This window comes from Vigna radiata, chromosome 5, assembly GCF_000741045.1.
Source record: "Vigna radiata var. radiata cultivar VC1973A chromosome 5, Vradiata_ver6, whole genome shotgun sequence".
NCBI lineage: Eukaryota > Viridiplantae > Streptophyta > Magnoliopsida > Fabales > Fabaceae > Vigna > Vigna radiata.
The window spans coordinates 34,463,660-34,483,193 of NC_028355.1; the positions used below are offsets into that span (position 1 = coordinate 34,463,660).

Genomic DNA, 19,534 nt, shown 5'->3' on the forward strand with positions numbered 1-19,534 from the left:
TTTTGAAATACTAGTTTAATATGGTAATAATTTGAATCAATATTATGCCAACAATTATAAACAATAATTAAAATAATATATTAAGATATTTTGCTGCGTCAATTTCTTTTAAAGAAAAAAAATATGATTTTTAAAACTCAATAAATTTTCTGACAATAATTATAATCATTGTCATGAATATTATTTGATTTGTTTTTCTTGTAACTCAAACCATTTCCTTTACTATTTTGTTAATTGTCAATTAATTCACAATTAAGGTAAGATTACCATAATATTACTATAAATATGCATCCTGTCATAAAAAGAGGGGACGAAAAAAAATATAGAGAGATACTAAAAAATAATAGAGATAAAAAGAGTGCGAGAGAATATAGAGAAAAATAGGTTCTCACGCTAGTAATCCTTTGCCAATGGAAACTAACAAGGAAGAACTACAAGAGTATTAAAAGCTAAAAATATATGTCACCTTTATACCTTTCTTTTCCTCTTTTTATTGACTTTGAAGTATTATTTAAAGCTATTACTTTTTACTACACACAAATAATATTTTTTTAAATAATCATAAAATAAAGAGTATAAGTATGTGTCAACTTATGGTCGACCTCTTTCTTTTTTTTCCCACCATTTTTAAAATAAAAAAATACAAAATATTTAAAACCAAAAATATCAATTTTGTTAAACCAAACCTTTTTTTTATCAGAACTACGTGATCCATAATTCTCCATTATTGATGGAGATAAGTAGGAGCAAGGCCGATCCTTGTCGAGTTCACTTTTAAAAAATCTAAAACAATCCATAATAATTTTCAAACAAATTTACAAACCTTTTTCTAGATAAAGAATGAAAATTATTATGGATTGTTTTAGATTTTTGAAAAGTGAACTCGACAAAGATTTATCTTACTCCTACATATCTCCATCAATGATGGAAAATCAAGGATCACATAGTTCTGGTAAAAAAAAAGTTTGTTTAACAATGTTGTCATTTTTTGGTTTTAAAGTTTTTGTATTTTTTTATTTTAAGAATGGTGGGAAAAAAGAAAAGAAATTGGCCATAGGTTGACGCGTACTTATACCCTTCATTTTATGATTTATTTTTTATAGGAAAATACGTTATAAGAAATATTTTTTATTTTTGAAATTTCTTATTTATTATTTATTTTTTAAAAAATAAATATCACATGATGCAGAGATATAACCAGTACCAAAAGAAACGAGAGAGATATTCTTTTTATGATTTTTCAAACAAACGTTATTTCTGTGTAGTAAAAAATAATATCTTTATAAAAGAATTCAAAGTACAATTAAAAGAGAAAAAGAAGGGTGTAGAGGTGACATACATTTTCAGCTTTTAGTAGTCCCCTAGTTCTTATTTGTGGTTGTAGTTGACATAGCCTCTTTTGCGTGAGAACTTATTTTTCTCTATACTTTCTTCCTCTCTTTCTAATTCTATTATTTCCGGTGTCTCCCTCTATTTTTCTCCGCCCCCTTTCTTCTATGATAACGTGCGTGTTTATATACACAAAGTGTAATATTATAGTAATTTTGTCTTAATTTTGAATTAATTGACAATTAACAAAATAAGAAAATAAATGGTCTTGGTTGCAAGAAAAACAAATCAAATAATATTCATGACATTGATTATAATTATTGTCAGAAAATTTTTTCTATTTTAAAAATCATATTTTTCTCTTTAAAAAAAAACTCACGCAGCAAATTATATCAATATATTATTTTAATTATTGCTTATAATTATTGGCATAATATTGATTCAAATTACTATCATATTAAACTAATATTTCAAAATTATTTAAAGTTTGAAAATTACGTATACATTTTTTTTAAAGAAATTTATTTTATTATTTCCTTCTTCCTTTTTTTCTTTACGTATTAATTATTATTCTTTTATTCTTTATTTTTATTTATTTACTTATCGAGATGAAATTGGGTGTTGTTACCATGAAAAATATATATGAATATATTAGAATAAAATATTTTTAAATGCAAATTTTGCTTTTATAAAGTTAAGTTATGATTAAATTTTTATTAAGACAATACCAAAATTTAGAGAAATGCATCAAACATCGCCCGATTTTAAAGATGACGAAGTTAACAAGATAAAAATCACAAGACTTACATTAAAACTCAACCAACAAATTCACTAAAGTCCGAACATTCAAATATATATAATCTATCCATACAAGCACATAATCTTCAATTTAACAGAGTCCTAATATCTTCAAATTTATATAATCTATCAATTCCATGCATGTAAGCTTTAATTTATTACATTCATTTATCGAGTTAAAAATCTTCAGTATTATTACATTATTTTGGAATGCAAGAAGAGACAAAAATTGTAACTAAATTAACGGACATGAAAATGATTAAAAATAATGTCAAATTTTGAAGAAGTATTCATCAATGATGCCTAGGAATACATAATGCTTGTTTTTATTATCAAGTTTTATTCTCTTTTGATTAGGTATGTGAGCATGAGTTACATAACTGAAAACTAAAATATAATCTATTATTAGCTTTTCACGACACTAGCTTCCTTGGGAGTTTTCTATTCTATAGTTGAAGTTGGACTTTTGTTCTGTAAATGCACACACCATTTAACTACTTTAGGCCAAAACACTTTAGGAACTTGTTTTTCGTTAGTATTGCGTGTATTGCATTCATGATTTTCAACTACTCCATTTTTTCAAGGCGTGTAGGTTGTAGTTATTTGTCGGAAAATTCCTTGAGTTTTAGAGAATTCTTTAAACTCCATTGATGTAAATTCACCTCCTCAATCAATCCTTACACACATGATGCATATGCCGACTTCTTTTTCAACACCATTATTTGAATATCTTATTGTTGTCTGAGGATGGTGTGATGGGACCACAAACGTCAACATGAATGAGCTGGAGTTGTTTTGAAGCCCTTTAAGCAATTCTTCGGTATCGACTCCCTTTGTTGTTTGCCAATGAGACATGTTTTGCAAATTTTGCTTTGGAATTCTAGTGGTGGAAGTCCTGTGACTATCTTTTTGCATGCAAGTGTGTTCAATTCTTTGTAGCTAAGATGACCAAAACAATAGTGCCACAAATGTGTTTCTTCATCGAAGTTAGTATTTGTTTGGATACACGTTGATTCTTTAAATAATGTTACACATATTGTCACGTAAAACATTTTGGTACCCTTCATGCTAAAGTGCATAATCAAGCCCTTTTTTAGATGGAATACAGTTGTCTTGCTAGATTAGGATGGATAGGCCTTTCTCGTGAAGTTGGCCTAAACTAAATTATTCTTAAGCTCAGAGACAAAATAAAATCTTATAAAGTAAAACCATTTATTTTTACGTGAATCTTTCCTTTTGCAATCATAGTCATTAATGTATTATTTCCAAGCTTCACAGTTTTGCATAATCCTTCCTCAAAATCAAAAAACCATTCCTTACTTCTCGTCATATGGTTGTTGCAATCAAAGTCTAGAACCATATGTCATGTGTGATGTGATGAAGTTCTTCATATGCCATTAATAGAAGCTCTTCATCTTCTACATCAAGTTCTTCATAATGAGCTTGCCTTCCCAATTTGGACACTCATATTGGAAGTGATCCAGTTTATGACATTTAAAGCACTCAATGAGTGATTTACTGAGTGATTGTCTACCTCTTCCAAATTATGCTTTGTTGTGACCTCCTCTAAATGAATCATTGTCGCCTCGTCCCTAAAAGGTCCATTATCATTTGTTACCTTTAGAACTTGTTCTTCTATTTAGAAGCCTTACATACATTGTTCATGCATCAGAAGACGCAGTTCATCTATAATTAAAATATGGAAAACATTTAACTCTTCCATCCAACATAGTTGAATTTTGATGTCAAAGATCTAAGTATTTTTTACTAACAATTCTGCTCTGAATAATCACATGAAAGGAGACGGGAAGTGTGACAATGCACGAAAAACCTGAAAAGGGAAAAAGAGTGACATCGACAATCTAAATCACTGTGAGACGTGTCATCATGCATGAAGGAAAAGAAGCAAATTCACAACTACAAAAGGCTTTGAAAGTGCGTAAGAGCTCCAATGAAGACATCGTTGATGGCATGGTGGTTTCCTGACCGAGATGGTCAAAATCGTGTGATCGTCAATCGAAACTGAAACTTTAATAGTGGTAGTAGTGGACGACAACACCATGTAGGAGTAGACTTGTCCTCTCTTCTATTACTTCACCATTTGATTTCATTTTGGTAACCAAAATGGAGAAGTCTAGCTATGTAGCTATCAACCGATTCCCCTTCTTTCATAGTATGCAATTCAAACTCTCTTCTTAGCACTTGAAGTTGTGTTCTTTTTACCCTTGTGGACCTTTGATACTTTCTTTGCATGGAGCTCCATATTTCCTTTGAAGTTGTTCTATGAAGAATAGTTTCTAGAACTTATACGTCAATGGCTTGGAATAAGAAATTCTTGACTTTCAACCTTGAGCTTGGCCTCCCCGAGCAGTGTGGTTCCAGGTGCAAAGGTTCGAATACTTTCTTCTATAAGGTGTCATATTTCCTATTTCTTAAGAAGTTTTTCATTATTATGGACCAAAAATCATATTGCCATCAAAGTGGGAATGACTGATTGAACAAATTTTTCAGAAGAAATGATGATCTTTTGGTTCCTACCCTTACAATTGCACTGATCGCACTTTCACAATTTTGGTTCATTGCGTGAACTCTTACACTCACATTATTTCCACTCCTCGCACTCTCACCCTGCATCAGGTCACTTTTAGAACTCTAATACCAGTTGTAAAAAGGCAATGAAAAATAAAAATGCTCACACACTCGAGGGAAACAACACTCTCTATTATTAATGAATTGAATGCTGCTTATATAAACATACATATAATATATAATAACATAATGCAATGTGCAGTGAGAAATAATCAACACATTACGTGGTAAACCAAACCACGTTGTTTGCGTACTAATAGAAAATAGCGGAACAAAAAAGAACTGATTCTACAAACCAGATCTTATTCGAACTAACAACTTGTCACGTGACATTTATAAAGTTTAAGATTAAATTTTATTTATCAAGACTACACCAAAATTTATAGAAATGCATTAGACATGGCGAAGTTAACAAAACAAAAATCACACTACTTACATTAAAACTCAACCAACAAATTCAACATCTTCAAATATATATAATCTATCAATTACAAACACATAATCTTCAATTTATTACATATTCATCTGCGGAGCTAAAACTCTTCAGTACTATTACATTATTCATGGAATGCAAGAAGAGACAAACTATGACCAAGATAACTGACAAGAAAATGTTCGAAAATAGTGTCAAATTTTGAAGTTGCCAAGGGGAACTCTCTTCAGTGGTACAAGACATTTGTGTGAACCATGAACAAGTCACTTGATGGTTTGAAATCCTTGTCCCTGACAAAGAGGGTGCATCACTTTGATCATGACCATCATCTTTGATGAGCTTTGGTATAAGCCATCAATGAGGCTTGTGCTGTCAAAGTGACATATCTCTGAAAGTAACTGTTTTGTGTATCAATGATGCTCCTCCCATTTTCTGGGTGTTCAGTTCCTTATCCGTTTCATCTGTGCCCTTTCCTACCATGAGGAAACTAACCATCAACTTCACAACTTGTTCAGCATAAGAAACTGCCACAGCCTGAGTATAGAGCAAAAGTTAGGTTCTCCACAAAAGATATGGATCACCAGAAAACTATAATATACTAGTTTTATAGTTTTAATTTATGTTAGTGTTTATTACTCAAGAAATATAACTGTAAACAATGTTTCAAGGGAACAAAAACACATATTTAAGCCATATACGTCACTCCAGCAAGTTATTTTACCTGGAAGAAGCAAAGCCAACACCCATAAGAAATGAAGCACTGGTTGATAACTGCATAATATGCAGATTCATAGTTTTGACCATGAGCAACATGCATCTTCAACTGCAGCTTAGTTTGTCCTTTGTGAGTGGCGTTGTCTTCATCATTGAGATACTTGGTGTTTTGTGGATCTTTAAATTGACTGAAATTTCTAGAACATGGACAACATTCAATTAATGAAACATATTTTTCAAGAACAAACTACAGAAGAACACATTCGTGGCTAGTAGGAGGTGCCACTGCCAATAGTCCTTTCTATTTTTGTATACTAATCTGTCCCTTTTTATCCATCTTGCCATATTTATATCACCTTTTATTAAAGAACCTCAGAGAATGCATACTAAAGGAGTTACTGTATTTTTAGCACTGCCTAAATGACTGAATATTCTCAATATCATGAACAATCTCTAAAAGAGTACCTGAGTCTGGGCCCAAAGCCCATCATGATGGCATCTGGATTTCCTAATGAGTTACATCTTCATTACACTGCAAAAAGGACAAAGCCAGATATATAAGCACTGGTTTCTCCGTGTTTCTTTAAGCACTGATAGATTATGTCAATGCAACATTTTCTGCTTTAAGAAACAACACGTACCCATTTCATAGTTTAAAACATTCCACATGATAAACAATTTTATTATTGTCACCGGTTAGGTACATGTTCAGCTACTAGATTATATATAAAAAGACCACAATAATTGTAGGTAACGTGTCACTCCCAATAACATATAATTATTAGTATACACTTGGCACAAAGTAATTGGAGAGAAGGGATTTCAGTTTCCATCTACTGAAGTTGAAGACTTCTACATCTCAACCTGTTATATTCCACTATACATGTTCTCTCAGTTTACATTGGCTAATTTTATGATAATAAATCAGTCTTCAGAGACTTCAAACCTGGTAAACATTAGTCAATAGCGTTTCCGTACACAAAATCTACAACCCTCCAATCTCCTCAATTGTTTCATTATTGATATATCTGCTAATTAAATACCCTTTATATGGGACCATCTCTTGCTTTATTTACTGGTTTATATTTCATTTGTTCCGACATAGATTATCTTGTTTAATTCGGTGCAGATCATACCAAATAAATTAATGAAAGGTAATTCTTTAAATGAACAATGAAAACGTTTTTCATTGGTATAAACACAGATTCATTTTAAATAACACAACCCAAGTGCATGGATTTAGCATATGAAAAAGAATATTCACAGAATCATATAGAAAAAGTAGAATATAAAAGTTACCTGAAAGCAATGGATATTAGGTTATCTTTTTTGTAATGGCTTCAGATCAAAACTTCGAACCTACCCACCAAGCGTACGAACAGATCAATCAAGAACTCTTCCATCAAAACACTCCATAAGGACAATATCTAACCAAACCACACCCAACAGAACCAAAAAATAAAAGTTTGAAACTTTGATGTTTTAGTACGTCTAAAATGTTGTGATGAAAAAAGATCTGCATCTGAAACTACGAAGAGACAGCAGAAAACTGCTTAAAACCCAGTTTTTCAGCTAATCCAAAACATAAATTAATTAGCTTGCAGTGTCAGGTGATTAATGATAAGAATAACCAAAAAGGAAAGCGAGTTGCCTTGAGTTTAAAGATGAAGTTTTTAAAACAATGAACAAGAAGAGATAAAACGTACCAATGAAGTTGAACTGAGAAAGATGAAGAGGGTGAAGGTTTATGAGCACAGAAATAAAAGGGTCGTTGGCACTTGTCCCATGGGGATGTCTATGAATGCATTGTTTCCCTCACTTGTAAAGAGACATAGGTCTTAAATAATCATAATGTCGGAAAATGAAAAATAAAAAATAAAAAATAAAAAGAAGAAAAAGGTGTTAGTGAGTAAGTTCATTGAACCTGGACAATGAAAATATGGTACAACACTACATAAGAAAGCAGTAAAAAAGGTTTGGTATAGACACGCCGCATCTGTAGGAAAAGAACAAAGCAAAAGTTATAGAGTAGCATCACTATCATTCACCATCCATGCATCATTTTTCCTTTTTTAAATTTTCACTCACCATCGTTCGTTATCGATCGATGATGCATCATGGTAATGCATGCTCTCCGGGAAAAGAACACGATGCTTATTAATCTTTGGTTGACACCAAGGGTTCAAACCATAAAGTGTGCTAGGCTCCATAAAGATGTAGGAATATTTATAAAAAATTGAGAGAATATTTTCAAAAGCATCTTTATATATTTATATTTTACTAGAAACTAAATTTTCATAAATTTTTTTACAATTTCTTCTTTGCAAAATAAAATATGCTCCAAAATTATATTTGTCAATAAATGTTAGAAAGTATGCCTAGGTTTAAACTCGCAGCTCAACGATGTTGGTAATCAAATATTTTAAGTCTTCAATATATGTTTTCAAAAATTAAGATATATATCTAATGTAAAAGATTCAACTTGAACAAACTATTACATCTAATAATAACATCTAATAATAGTTCTGATATTATGTTGGAAGTTGATTTTAAGTAATTAATGTAAAGTAAGATTTGTACCTGTTTATATATTATGAATTAATTTATCTTTAATTGATGTGGGACTTCTGATGTAAGACATGAACGTTTAATTTAACTTTAGAAAATAAGTTTGTAAAGTACTGGTTTAAAAAATTTATACTGACTGGATATTCCCTGTATTCGGTATTGATGTCACTCTTGACATTTTATGTGAAGCAAGGACAGAATATTCTTCCTTTACCTACTGTTTTTTGCCTTCTTATAAAATGAAGTAGTTTAGGACAAAATAATAGATAAATAAGAGGAGTTGTGAGAAAACAGTGATGAATGTTAAATGGTGATGCATCTAGACATGTGTGTAGTGCATATACATTATTAGTATTTTAATTTTTGATACGAGGTGCATGCGAACAAGTATGCCGATTGTTTACAGAAAACAAGGTTGGCGGAGGTTGGGGTAAATGTGATAAACCACTGAAGCAAATAAATGCACAAACAAAAGAAAAAAAATTAACAGACATTATATCTTTTATATTTATTTAATATTTTTTTCCCAATTTATATTTTAAAAAAAAATTACAAAAAATTATTTTTTTTACGATCGTTTTACCTTTATTATGCGTGTCTAAATATTTGTTAATTCTTCAAATTCCCGTTTTTGCTATCAAATGATTGTATAAATGGATTAAGAAAATGGTTTCAAGCTAGTTTATAAAGAGATATTTTTTAATTTAATTATATTTTAAATGTATGTGAAATTTTTAACACATTTTTTGAAGAAAAAAAATCAAATATTTTAAATGTAATATTATGTATTAGCATATGATAATGAATTATAAAGCCCAATAATCATTGCTAGACTATATTCTTATATTATATTAAAAAGCAAAGTTTAAACTTAATTAAATCTCGCAATTTCAATTTATAAGATTATAAACTCGTAATTTGATTTTATCATGAAAAAAAAAATGATAGAAAAGAAAGTTAGTATTTACCCTTATTATGTACCGCAAAAGGTGGAAACATTAGGTATACTAATGATGTACTTTTTGATTAAAAATAAAATTTGCAATTGACATAAATTTGTGTATGCTGCTAACACGACACATTTAATAAGTGAGAATTTTTATTTATTTTTGGCAGGAATCAATTTGTCTATAGCATATATTTAAATTATTTACTTTTTAAAATAGTAGTTAATTGCATGACATTTAAACATATTACTTGAATAATGTAGTTATTAAATAATTTTCGTAGTAAGCACTCAAATTAAGGACGACATCAATTACGACATTCAGCCAACCATGTTTGAAATTGAAGTTAGATTTGACAAAGAGGTCAAATAAGTGTTTCACATGCTGGTTTTAATAATAAGGAAAGTGGTTTTGATTAGACTTTAGGTCCAATTTGTGAAGGAAAGTCACTTCAACCTAAATATTGAATAAATTTATATTAATACTTACAAGTAATATTCACCGTTAAATAATCAACAAGATACAAAGTAAAGATCCTTTGTTATTATAATAAGATAAAAATATATTGTTTTTAAAAGTACTTAGTTCTCATACCAATTTTGTTACAACTTTTTCTATAAATTTTTGTGTAAAATTTGTGAGAAAAATGATTTTGGCTCTCATGTGTTATGATAAGTTATAACCTTTGTCATGATTTTTTTTTTCTTAAAAAATATTTTAATGGATTAAGGAAAGAAATCTATATAAACTACAATAAATATAAATTTTTAAATAACGTGTAGAACTTGAAACATACTAAAACACTAATGATACGATCTTAGAGACTCATTTCAATTTTATAGTAAGAACTCTACTGTTTTCATGTTCAAATAAAAGTTAACACGTAGATTTCCACTTTACAAGGACGTGACACACAATTGAGCAACTTGTTTCTTGATGTCAGATTTTATTGTGGGAATGGAATGAATGGTGGGTTGATGTCAGAAAAAAATAATGAAAGAAAAGTTAAACTTTTTCTGAAAAATATTAAGATACCTATTTTTTTAATGATAAGTAAAGTAAAATGTATTTTCTTTATTAAGGTTTATGCAGTATTCGGCGATGAAATGTCACGACATGGTAATATGTTATACTAATCTGGTGGTGCACATGAACAGAACACAAAGTAACATATTTTTTAGTACTTGTTACACTTTTCCGTCACAGTCATAACCCCTTCTTTCGATCTTGGCAAAAAGTCAGGATTTAGAATAAAAGAAATCGAACATAGCAAGAACAAGTACCAAGTTGGTGGCATGGAAGATGTTACAACAAGAATTGAAAACATGACATTGCATGAGAACAGATGCTGAACCAATTATGTTCTCATTTGTTATGGTGACAAAATAGTTCATAGTGCTACAATGCATCAGCAGCTTTTTTGTTGTTGTTTCTTCTGTTGGGTTTGTCTTGTAATGGAATGAAAGCTACACATTCTGCTAGAGGCACTTTCATCAAGAATATTTTCAATATATGCAGGAAATATAACCACAACACGAACTTGGTGGGTGGAAGATGTTAACTTGGGAAAACAATTCAAGACATGAACCAAACATGATCTTATTGATTCCGATGACATCACTTTGACAGCATGTATTAGCGGATTATTTCTCTTCTTGTTGCTCCTTATTCTTTAAGGTTTGACAATGTAATAGAGAGAAAACTACATATTTGGCTAAAACCTAATTTACCTCTTTATTCTTTATGAAGATCTCTTCGATGAGCAGATGAACTAATGGCACTGTCTAAGGTCAGGAGGATCAACTATTGCTATCATAGATTACATTTTGTTACCATCTGAGAGCTTTTATTTTACTTGGACAAGAAAGTATCTCCAAATCCTCTTCCAAGTTTCAGGCTTGAGTATGATTGAATTCAATGAAAATTCACCAATGAAATGCAGATAACTATAATGTGGTTGTATCTATGGGATAGCAGCCCAGCACCCGAAGAAATGTAGCAAATTCCTGTAGGCAAAATGGTTTTGATATGTGGTTAGATACTCATGATATGAAAAAGGGAAACTATTTTACATTTCTCATAGTCAAAAAACACATGGAAATGCAAGAATCAATTGCCTAAACACAAAACTAAGAAGCTTCGGACATTCTTTAAGATCCTCATGGCAGATCAAAATCGGATAATGTTCAATTAAGATTTTAAAAGATTAAAAAAGGAATCATGTATTTAAAATTATAAAATTTCAATGGATTATTTTGTTAATTAGATTTTTTTGAATTTTGTTTGACTTTTTATTTGTATGTATAAATGTACTCTCAAAAAAGAATCTAATCCAGATGTGAGATTTATCTACTTTTATTCAAACTTCTCTCAATCTTACCAGTGCCTGTAGCAAAGTTTTCTTACTTTTTCTACATTGTTTTTGCTATGATTATATAGGTTATTGCTTTCTACAGTGTTATTTTTTTTGGTATTGACATTATCATTACATATGACTGTTCAATAATTGAAAATATAACTCTTTTTTTTTTTCTAATTTGACTTTATGTTATGTCTTCCTTTGGCTTACTGGGTTTTTGAATATTTTATTTTAACCATGATTTTTTTCAATATGTTCAAGACTAATTTGTGGTCAACAAGTTGAAAATGCATAGATATATACTGAAACACTCTTTTAAATTTCACAAAAACGACTTTGATTTCTTAATTTTTTTTTTTTGCTAAAAAGAAAAATCAAGTAAGAAATTTGTGACCTACTATAATTCATTTTTCCTAACTTACTAATAGAGTGCTTATATAGGTTCTATCATTTTGAATTAATGAAGAGTGGTGAGGGCATTCTTTGAATGTATTTCTTTTTTCTTGTATATGAGTTTATGTTTCTCTTACTTATTTTTGTCATTTTCTTTACTATTTTTTTTTAACTTTTATTTTCTTGTTTATGTATGTAAATTTGGTATAAAAATAATATCATAATATAATAATTAGTTCCTAAGGAAACAAAGGTAAAAATAATTCAAATCACAAAATAAGAATTCAAAGAACTTACCTGTAGATGTGCTAAAGCAGTTTGTGCTCGAGGCTCAGTCATAGATGCCTCAAAATCAATATAGAAAAGGTAATCGAAATACCTAAATAAAAAAAAAACAAAACAACAGGTTATACTAATGTTTGCATAAGCATCGAAGAAAATACTGTTTCAGATATCTAAGATTCATTTTACCCTAAATTATTTAGCAGATAGAAGAAAAAAAGTAATTGCACATATACAACAGAAAACAATTTAGGAGAAGAGTGAAAATTAGACCACGTTTGAACAATTCAGCAAGTAAAGAGAAACTAGCTTGAACCAGATATTGCATGAAGCAATATGATGAAAAAGAATGGCCAATTGCAATACTCCAATGTGAAAAGGCAAAAAGCTGACTCACTTGGCAGTTCCTGTGTTGGAGTCATCAACAACTCTTAATGGCCTATTTCTTTGTGGGCGGCTTTCAATCTGATTTCAAATATACACAATGTTAATTGTCTTGTGATAATCATGCATAGAGATAGACTTGCAAGAAGAAAACTTTTTTCCCATAGATTACCTTGGATAAATTTATGTCCCTCAATGCAAATACAGCCAAAGCCTTAAACAGTACTCCAGGACCTTCATTCAGCGTAAACACAATACTTGTCTGAAAATAATGAATAATTGGTCGTATAGAATCTTGTGTCATGATTGAGACAATAGTCATAAATCAAAAAGAGCTTTTTACCTTAAAGGGCTTATCAGCTTTTGGGATTATTGGATCCCTAGCAAGCACGAGATACCGACTGATGATTTCATGATCATCCTGTACGAGGCAATCAAACCAACACAAGAATTTCGTATTTACAGAAACAAAGAGGAATATACTATATAGCCTCTATTGCAGAAGTTTGTGCACTAATGAATGACAAAGAACATGTCTCAACACACACAGCACTTTGTACTGACTAATTACAACAGCATACCCTTGTCATTGAATATTGGAAGGAATACGCATAGCAAATGCATTGCAAGTTGACTTATGAATGTATTGATTTAGCCTAGCAGTAAAATTTGTTCAAGGGTGTAAAGAGCATATTTGAAAGGGGATTGGCTCGCAGATATTCCAAAATGAATTTTAGCATCTTACCGTCCACATTATTCCAGGGACAGTAGTCAAGCAATTGAGAAATAGAATTAAAAATGGTTCAAATAGTTAGATGGCCTCAGAAAGAAAGAACGTTCTGAATTCTACAGAACTAAGGTTTAAGGTAAATGCTGAAATCATGGAATTTTAACATATTATTGTCTTGCATCTATTGCTGTTAGAGATAAAAAAGAAAAAAAACCGTTCTTGGGTTCTAGAAAACAACACCATAACCTTTTAGGGAAACTGTTCTTCAACAAGTTGAAAAAATTAGAGAAAATAAAGTGTCTGGTTTATCTGGAGGAAAGGTAGGCATGGAGACAATCTAAAACGCTATATGTTGAATTGCCAGTATAAGTTGAAGCTCACATTGCCTCTAGTCAACAACTACATTTAGACTAGAATATGCAATTATCTCTCCTGGTTTCAGGGTCAATGCTTTCTTATTTCACAAAGTTTCCCTAAACTTTGGGAGAAATTCAAAGCTTTGCACCAAAGCTAAACTTTGTTATTTGCAAATCTCCGGTAGTTTGTTCCCTTCAAACTAATATAAAATTGGAGACACCTAGTTCTCAAATGAATACTTGAAAATAAAATCAAAGGTAAATCAACCAAAAGATAATTGTCGATTTCTAGCCAGTGATGATTGGTGAGAGATTTTACTTGGATTCGTTCTGCAAGTACATTAAGTCCATAGATTTCTGCAGCTCGAATGCTTGCAATTGCACCAGCATCATGTAGGCCATTTGAAGCTATAATCTAATCTCACAGGCACATTAAGATAAACAGAAAACAAAATTATTCTCTACTCTAGAGAAAGTCTGATGTCACATAAGATATACAGATAGATTACCTGAGCAGCACCAGCTGTATCATCAACGTTTTCTCTGGCAACGCCTAATTTAGTTAAGAAACCATCACTCAATTCCAGTGCCTGCAAGCAAAAACCTTCTTCACGGCTCTAATGTAACCAGTACAAATTGAAGTATTCTACTACATTCAGTATATTGTTTATAGAAAACTACTCTTTGATTCAGTTATATAAACGGAAAGTGCTCAGGTTTTCATCTTAAACAAACAAAAGCCAAATGCGGGTTGAAAACTAAATGATCTATAATCTGCAGTCTACTTGCTCCAAATTTGTCAATGTCAAACAAACTACACAATTAAAAATACTTCTTACATGACCCATGTTGTTTAATTAACCGGTAAAACAACTAATACACAGCTCTCGAGAGAACATTTCAACCAGTTCAAAACATTAAAATTCAGTATTACTTAGAAAATTAATTGATTAAATCCCAGTTTCTTTCATGGATGAACAAATGCTATATAAATCTTAAGCAATCTGTATATTTCTTATGTTGCTTATGATTAGATGCAACAACAGTATAGTATAGCAAGTCTGTTCTACCACATCAGAAAAAGGGCGATCAACATGCAGCCTCACCTGAGAATGACTTAGAACACGTTTTAGGTACTCTGTTCTGACACCAGGCAGAGCTAGAAGGGAGAGATTAGTACTCAGCTGCACCTCACCAACAATATGAAGCCTATGGCGCAGAAGTAAATCATAGCTCCGATGAAGGCTTCCCCCAGATGTATTTTCTATTGGAAGAATAACCTTCTCAGCCAACCATAACTCAACAGCCTGCCAAACATTATTTTTAAATTGGAAAATGAGCAAGGATAAATACATTTGAGAAGGTCGTTACAAAGACATTGAAACCCATTATTCTTACCTTTGCGTAAAGTTAAAAGTGAAAACATATAGAATGTAGAAACAGAAAATGAAAATCAATTGTGATAAATCTGAAATATAAGGATTAACACTTTTTTATCCAAATATTAGCTTCAACTTCAATAATATTACAGATTATGTCAAATCAAACCTTAAAAGCTTCTTCAAAGTCGTTGCATGAAACCGTTTCACAGTTGGGGTAAGCTTTGAGTGCGGCATCCTCACTGTATGATCCTGGTATCCCCTAATTCAGTAATCCAAACAAATAATGAGACATGGATAACAGATCACAAATTTGCAACCATTGCATACATCATGATCATACGTTCATACCTTATATGATATTCGTACTTTAGCATCAGCATCAGAAGCACCCACAATATCAGATATGGTTAATGGCTCTACAGTCAGTGACAAGAACAGAAGTTTCAAAATCTGAAATCTTCCACTAAAACTCATAACAAAATGCGAAATGGGAATGCATAAATTTAAGTGATAATGAAATAACATTGGACAGTAGAGAAATTGGGATCTTTAGCTTTCAAAATGATAATAACTAGTCTGATCGTGACACTAGCTCTTCACATGAGTTGATAACTTTTTTTTTTCAGGGTGCATGTTAAATTCTAAACAATATTCCCCAGCATTAGAAGAAAAAAAAAACATGAAAATAATGAGAAATATAATAGTAGTTTAACGAAAGACGAAAAACTAACACCAGAATGGCTGCCAAAAAGTAATTTTCATAAACAAATGGGATTTTTAATCTATACTTGATTATAAGTTGATAACATTATCCCATCAAAAAGTTCCTTCCTTTAGTTTGAAAGGAAATAATTAACCAGAAGTTCAAGCATAATTATCTAATTCTCAAGGGGCAAAATAATATCCAAAATTTCAATTTTTTCATGACAACTTACCAAGGGTAGCCTGTCCCTTCACCCCATAACCACATCATTTTCCCTGCATTTCATCAGCTTACTTTGGCTATGACAACAAATTCTAAAAGCAACAAAAGGGGATTTCCCTAGCTTTATCCACTCTTCAGCTAAATAATGTTAACAATGTTCCTATTTGAAATCAGAACTTCACTTGCATAAAAGTTAAAACCCCAAATCAAAACAAATGTGAGTATACTCCGGGCTAAGGTCTTAATGCTTATATTTTCTCACTCTGGCCTAGTAGTCCCCTAGCAATGACCGATAACAAAATGGTAAATAAGCCACAATTACATCAAGTTCAAAAACTAGCATGTGCCAAACCATGGTCTTGCAAGCTGTCACAAAAAAGTGTGCAAACCCAACTAATAATTTGAAATCAAACCCCCGAAAAGGCGAGAACTTAGCCATTGGGCAAAAAGCAAGCAACACGGAATATACTAAATCCAACATGGATATTCAATGCTCACAAAACATTTAATAAGGTTCCTTAAAAACTACTACAATTAATCATCTTGAAGAAAGTACAGTGCAGAAAAGCTAACACCCACTTGGAAGGGCGACCAAATCTTTATGCACTCCACGAGAAACATCACCGTCCGTTGGATGGTGATCAACGACCTGCATCACTACCTTCATCCGCTTCCATGGATTCTCGTCCCCCCAAATCCTCATGGTTCCACCAACACACATCCCACCCCATTTGTGTGCACTCTTCAGATGTTTTTCCCAACTCAGTGTAATAGAATGCTCTCTGTTCCTCAAATTGTGACACCCAATTTGACAACCTGGGAGCCCAGCTACCACAAGAGATGTTCTAATTGTAACAGCCATGGAGGTCAACACCTGTCAACAGTTGAAGTGTGCTTCCTCACTCCAAAACCATCACAAAAAAGTGATGTGAAAAAATTACCAGAAGGAATGGCTTGAACCAAAGAATGAAGCTGAGGTTCTCCAGAGACTCCAAACAATATTCTAATTCATAAAATCTGGTGTAAGTTTTTCAAACTATCAAATTTCTAATTTAATTGTTTAAAAATATATTTCAATCATTGAAATCCTTTTTCAGTCTAATATTTAAACATGCATAATTATAATTAAGGCTTCGTCTTAATAATAAAAAATTCGAAACTTAAATGGATTCTAAAATATTTTTACATTCTTCTTAATTATAAAGATAATATAATAACAAAATGCAATTTTAAAACTAAATTGATAATTTAAATCAAAATAAAATAAATATATTTTCTTTTAATCTTTTCTCAACTAATAATATAAAAAATTAAATAAATAAATAAAGGTAGAGTTAGATTTACATCAGTGTCATAAGGATTTTTCTTAGAAAATTATGCTGGTCTACAAAATAATACTAAAATAATAATATTTTTTTCTTCGTAATCAAATTCAATCCCATTTTTTAGTGTCGTACTGACCTACTTTTTTTGAGTGGTTAGCTGTAGTATTCAACTCATATATTTTATATTTTTATTATAGTTACAACTATTATTAATTATTTGGGAGTAAATTATTTTACACTATTTACCTAATTTTTGGTTTTTTAGACAAAATTGGGCCCTGGCCCAAAATGAAAACTAAACACCTCTAATACCACAGAAGTGAAGAAAGGGACCATTGAAGAATGGAAAGCCAACAAAAGCATTGACCTGTTCATCAAACAAATAAAAGGTTAATTAATTAATATTATGATTCTTTTATTTTTTATTATACATACCAAAACTTTACGTTTTAACATGTTCAAAAGGACAATATTATTGAACTATTTAATTAAAATATATATTTTAAAAAATGTTTATCAGTATATAAATAAATAAAAATATTTGGCAAATTATATATAAATAGATATAAATATTTGGAAAATGGTGTATAAACAAATATGTAGACAAATGTATATAAAAAATAGATACAATAAATATTTATAAACATATAGATTTTAAAGAAATCTAAATTATAAATTTTTTTAAAGAAAACATTTGCGAAAATAAAAACTTTGTAAGAAAGTAATAGAATGATTACGATATAATTGAATTTATTTAATAGTAATAAGTGTATTATTTAAAAAAAATGTATGTATTATATGAATTTAGCGAAATAAATATATGAATAGATATATATTTTAATGAATTTTTCTTTTACATAAAAAAGGTTAGTTTTTTTTTATCTGTATTTCTAGTTTCTAATCTTAAATATAGTTTGTCTTTTCTTCATTTTCTTAATTTGTTTATGGTAATTTATGAAGCAATTGTAGTTAATTTACTTAAGTCAAACACTTAATTTATTAAAATTAAAAAATAAGTTACAAGATATATTTTTAGAGGGATGAATATAATTTTAAGATTTTTTATTATGTTTTTTTTTTAAAGAAATAGATGATGTACTTGGAAGAATATGAAAAATATATAAAATGTCCAAATTTGAATGAGATGCCACGAAATTATATTATCTATTATTATTTTCTTTTACATGTTGATGAAGACTAGCTTAATTTGAATATAATATAGGATAGGTCCAAATTTACATTATTTAGAAAAAACATTAATGGACTCGTATAGTTGGGTTAATAATTGTTTAAGTCCATTTTCATTAATATAGTTTTTATTTTTTTTAAATAATTTATATGTTTTTTGATATAGACTATGTGAGTCTTTTAATATTCTCGAGCTTCCTAAACCAAAATAATAATAATAATAATAAGTTGTAGGGTGGTGTGAAGTCAATTACAAAGAAAAACAAGTATTGACCAAATTTATTTGAGTTAAGTCTTAATGATCATTTATTTTTTTTTCCTATAAGTCCACTTATAAAATAAACATTTCAAAGTGATGTGTGAATAAAATGATAAAATGTAATTGCGTTCATATCTTAGTTTAGGTCATTTACATACATAATTATAATAATTGAATGATTTTATCATACATTATCTTTATTTCGAATCATACATTTAGGTTTGTGCTTTTCTTGTAGATAGGTATTTTTAAGTGTTAAAATCACAACTTCGGAAGAATTGATGTTCAAGAAACAAAGTTAAAACCAGAGAGTTTCACAACTTAGTAGTGAACGTTTTCACAACCTATGGGCATAGCTAATTAGTTTGCAATTAATAATTGTCCTTCATGACTTTACTGAAGTTTGTAACTGACATAAGGGATTCGAGGTTAGAATTCAATGGATAAGTTTGTCGGAATCAAGGATAAACAAGCTCTTAATAGACTTAAGTAGATTATTATAATTCACACAACAATTGGAAAGTGGAGGAGGGAGGAATTTATATCTAAACATATGAAATCAATTCTCTAACA

The 19,534-nt window shown here is 30.3% G+C and overlaps 2 protein-coding genes across 4 annotated transcripts; both read right to left on the minus strand.

The window, feature by feature from the left end:
• Positions 1–5,153: 5,153 nt before the first annotated feature.
• LOC106761340 lies at positions 5,154–7,699 on the minus strand. 3 transcript variants are annotated; one of them, XM_014644880.2, is made up of 5 exons: positions 7,570–7,699; positions 7,163–7,222; positions 6,329–6,395; positions 5,871–6,051; positions 5,154–5,683 (listed from the first exon to the last, which is right to left on the minus strand). In XM_014644880.2, exons 3-5 carry the CDS (start codon positions 6,352–6,354, stop codon positions 5,522–5,524), a joined length of 369 nt encoding a protein of 122 aa, XP_014500366.1. In that variant the 5' UTR covers positions 6,355–6,395; positions 7,163–7,222; positions 7,570–7,699; the 3' UTR covers positions 5,154–5,521. The 3 variants fall into 3 exon arrangements, with proteins under 3 accessions (XP_014500366.1, XP_014500365.1, XP_022637306.1); XM_014644879.2 differs by having other exon boundaries at positions 5,871–6,060; positions 7,570–7,698; XM_022781585.1 differs by having other exon boundaries at positions 5,871–6,060; positions 7,163–7,290; positions 7,570–7,687.
• A 2,829-nt stretch (positions 7,700–10,528) lies between these two features.
• On the minus strand, positions 10,529–17,216 carry LOC106762515 (arogenate dehydratase/prephenate dehydratase 1, chloroplastic). The gene is made up of 11 exons (XM_014646478.2): positions 16,769–17,216; positions 15,613–15,680; positions 15,431–15,523; positions 14,989–15,189; positions 14,392–14,472; positions 14,202–14,297; positions 13,140–13,217; positions 12,969–13,058; positions 12,810–12,877; positions 12,428–12,509; positions 10,529–11,384 (listed from the first exon to the last, which is right to left on the minus strand). The coding sequence occupies exons 1-11, from the start codon at positions 17,049–17,051 to the stop codon at positions 11,325–11,327; spliced, it is 1,200 nt and encodes a 399-aa protein (XP_014501964.1). The 5' UTR covers positions 17,052–17,216; the 3' UTR covers positions 10,529–11,324.
• Between the last annotated feature and the right edge of the window lie 2,318 nt (positions 17,217–19,534).

Excerpts from the sequence above, each read along its gene's own strand:
- LOC106762515 (XM_014646478.2), bottom strand. The coding sequence starts at position 17,051 with ATGGCTGTTACAATTAGAACATCTCTTGTGGTAGCTGGGCTCCCAGGT. Across the intron at positions 15,524-15,612 it reads AAGTACGAATATCATATAAG|GGGATACCAGGATCATACAG; the intron begins GTATGAACGTAT and ends TTACTGAATTAG. Across the intron at positions 12,510-12,809 it reads TCCAACACAGGAACTGCCAA|GTATTTCGATTACCTTTTCT; the intron begins GTGAGTCAGCTT and ends TTTTTTATTTAG.
- LOC106761340 (XM_014644879.2), bottom strand. The coding sequence starts at position 6,354 with ATGATGGGCTTTGGGCCCAGACTCAG. Across the intron at positions 6,061-6,328 it reads GGCTTTGGGCCCAGACTCAG|AAATTTCAGTCAATTTAAAG; the intron begins GTACTCTTTTAG and ends TCCATGTTCTAG. Across the intron at positions 5,684-5,870 it reads GTTGGCTTTGCTTCTTCCAG|GCTGTGGCAGTTTCTTATGC; the intron begins GTAAAATAACTT and ends CTCTATACTCAG.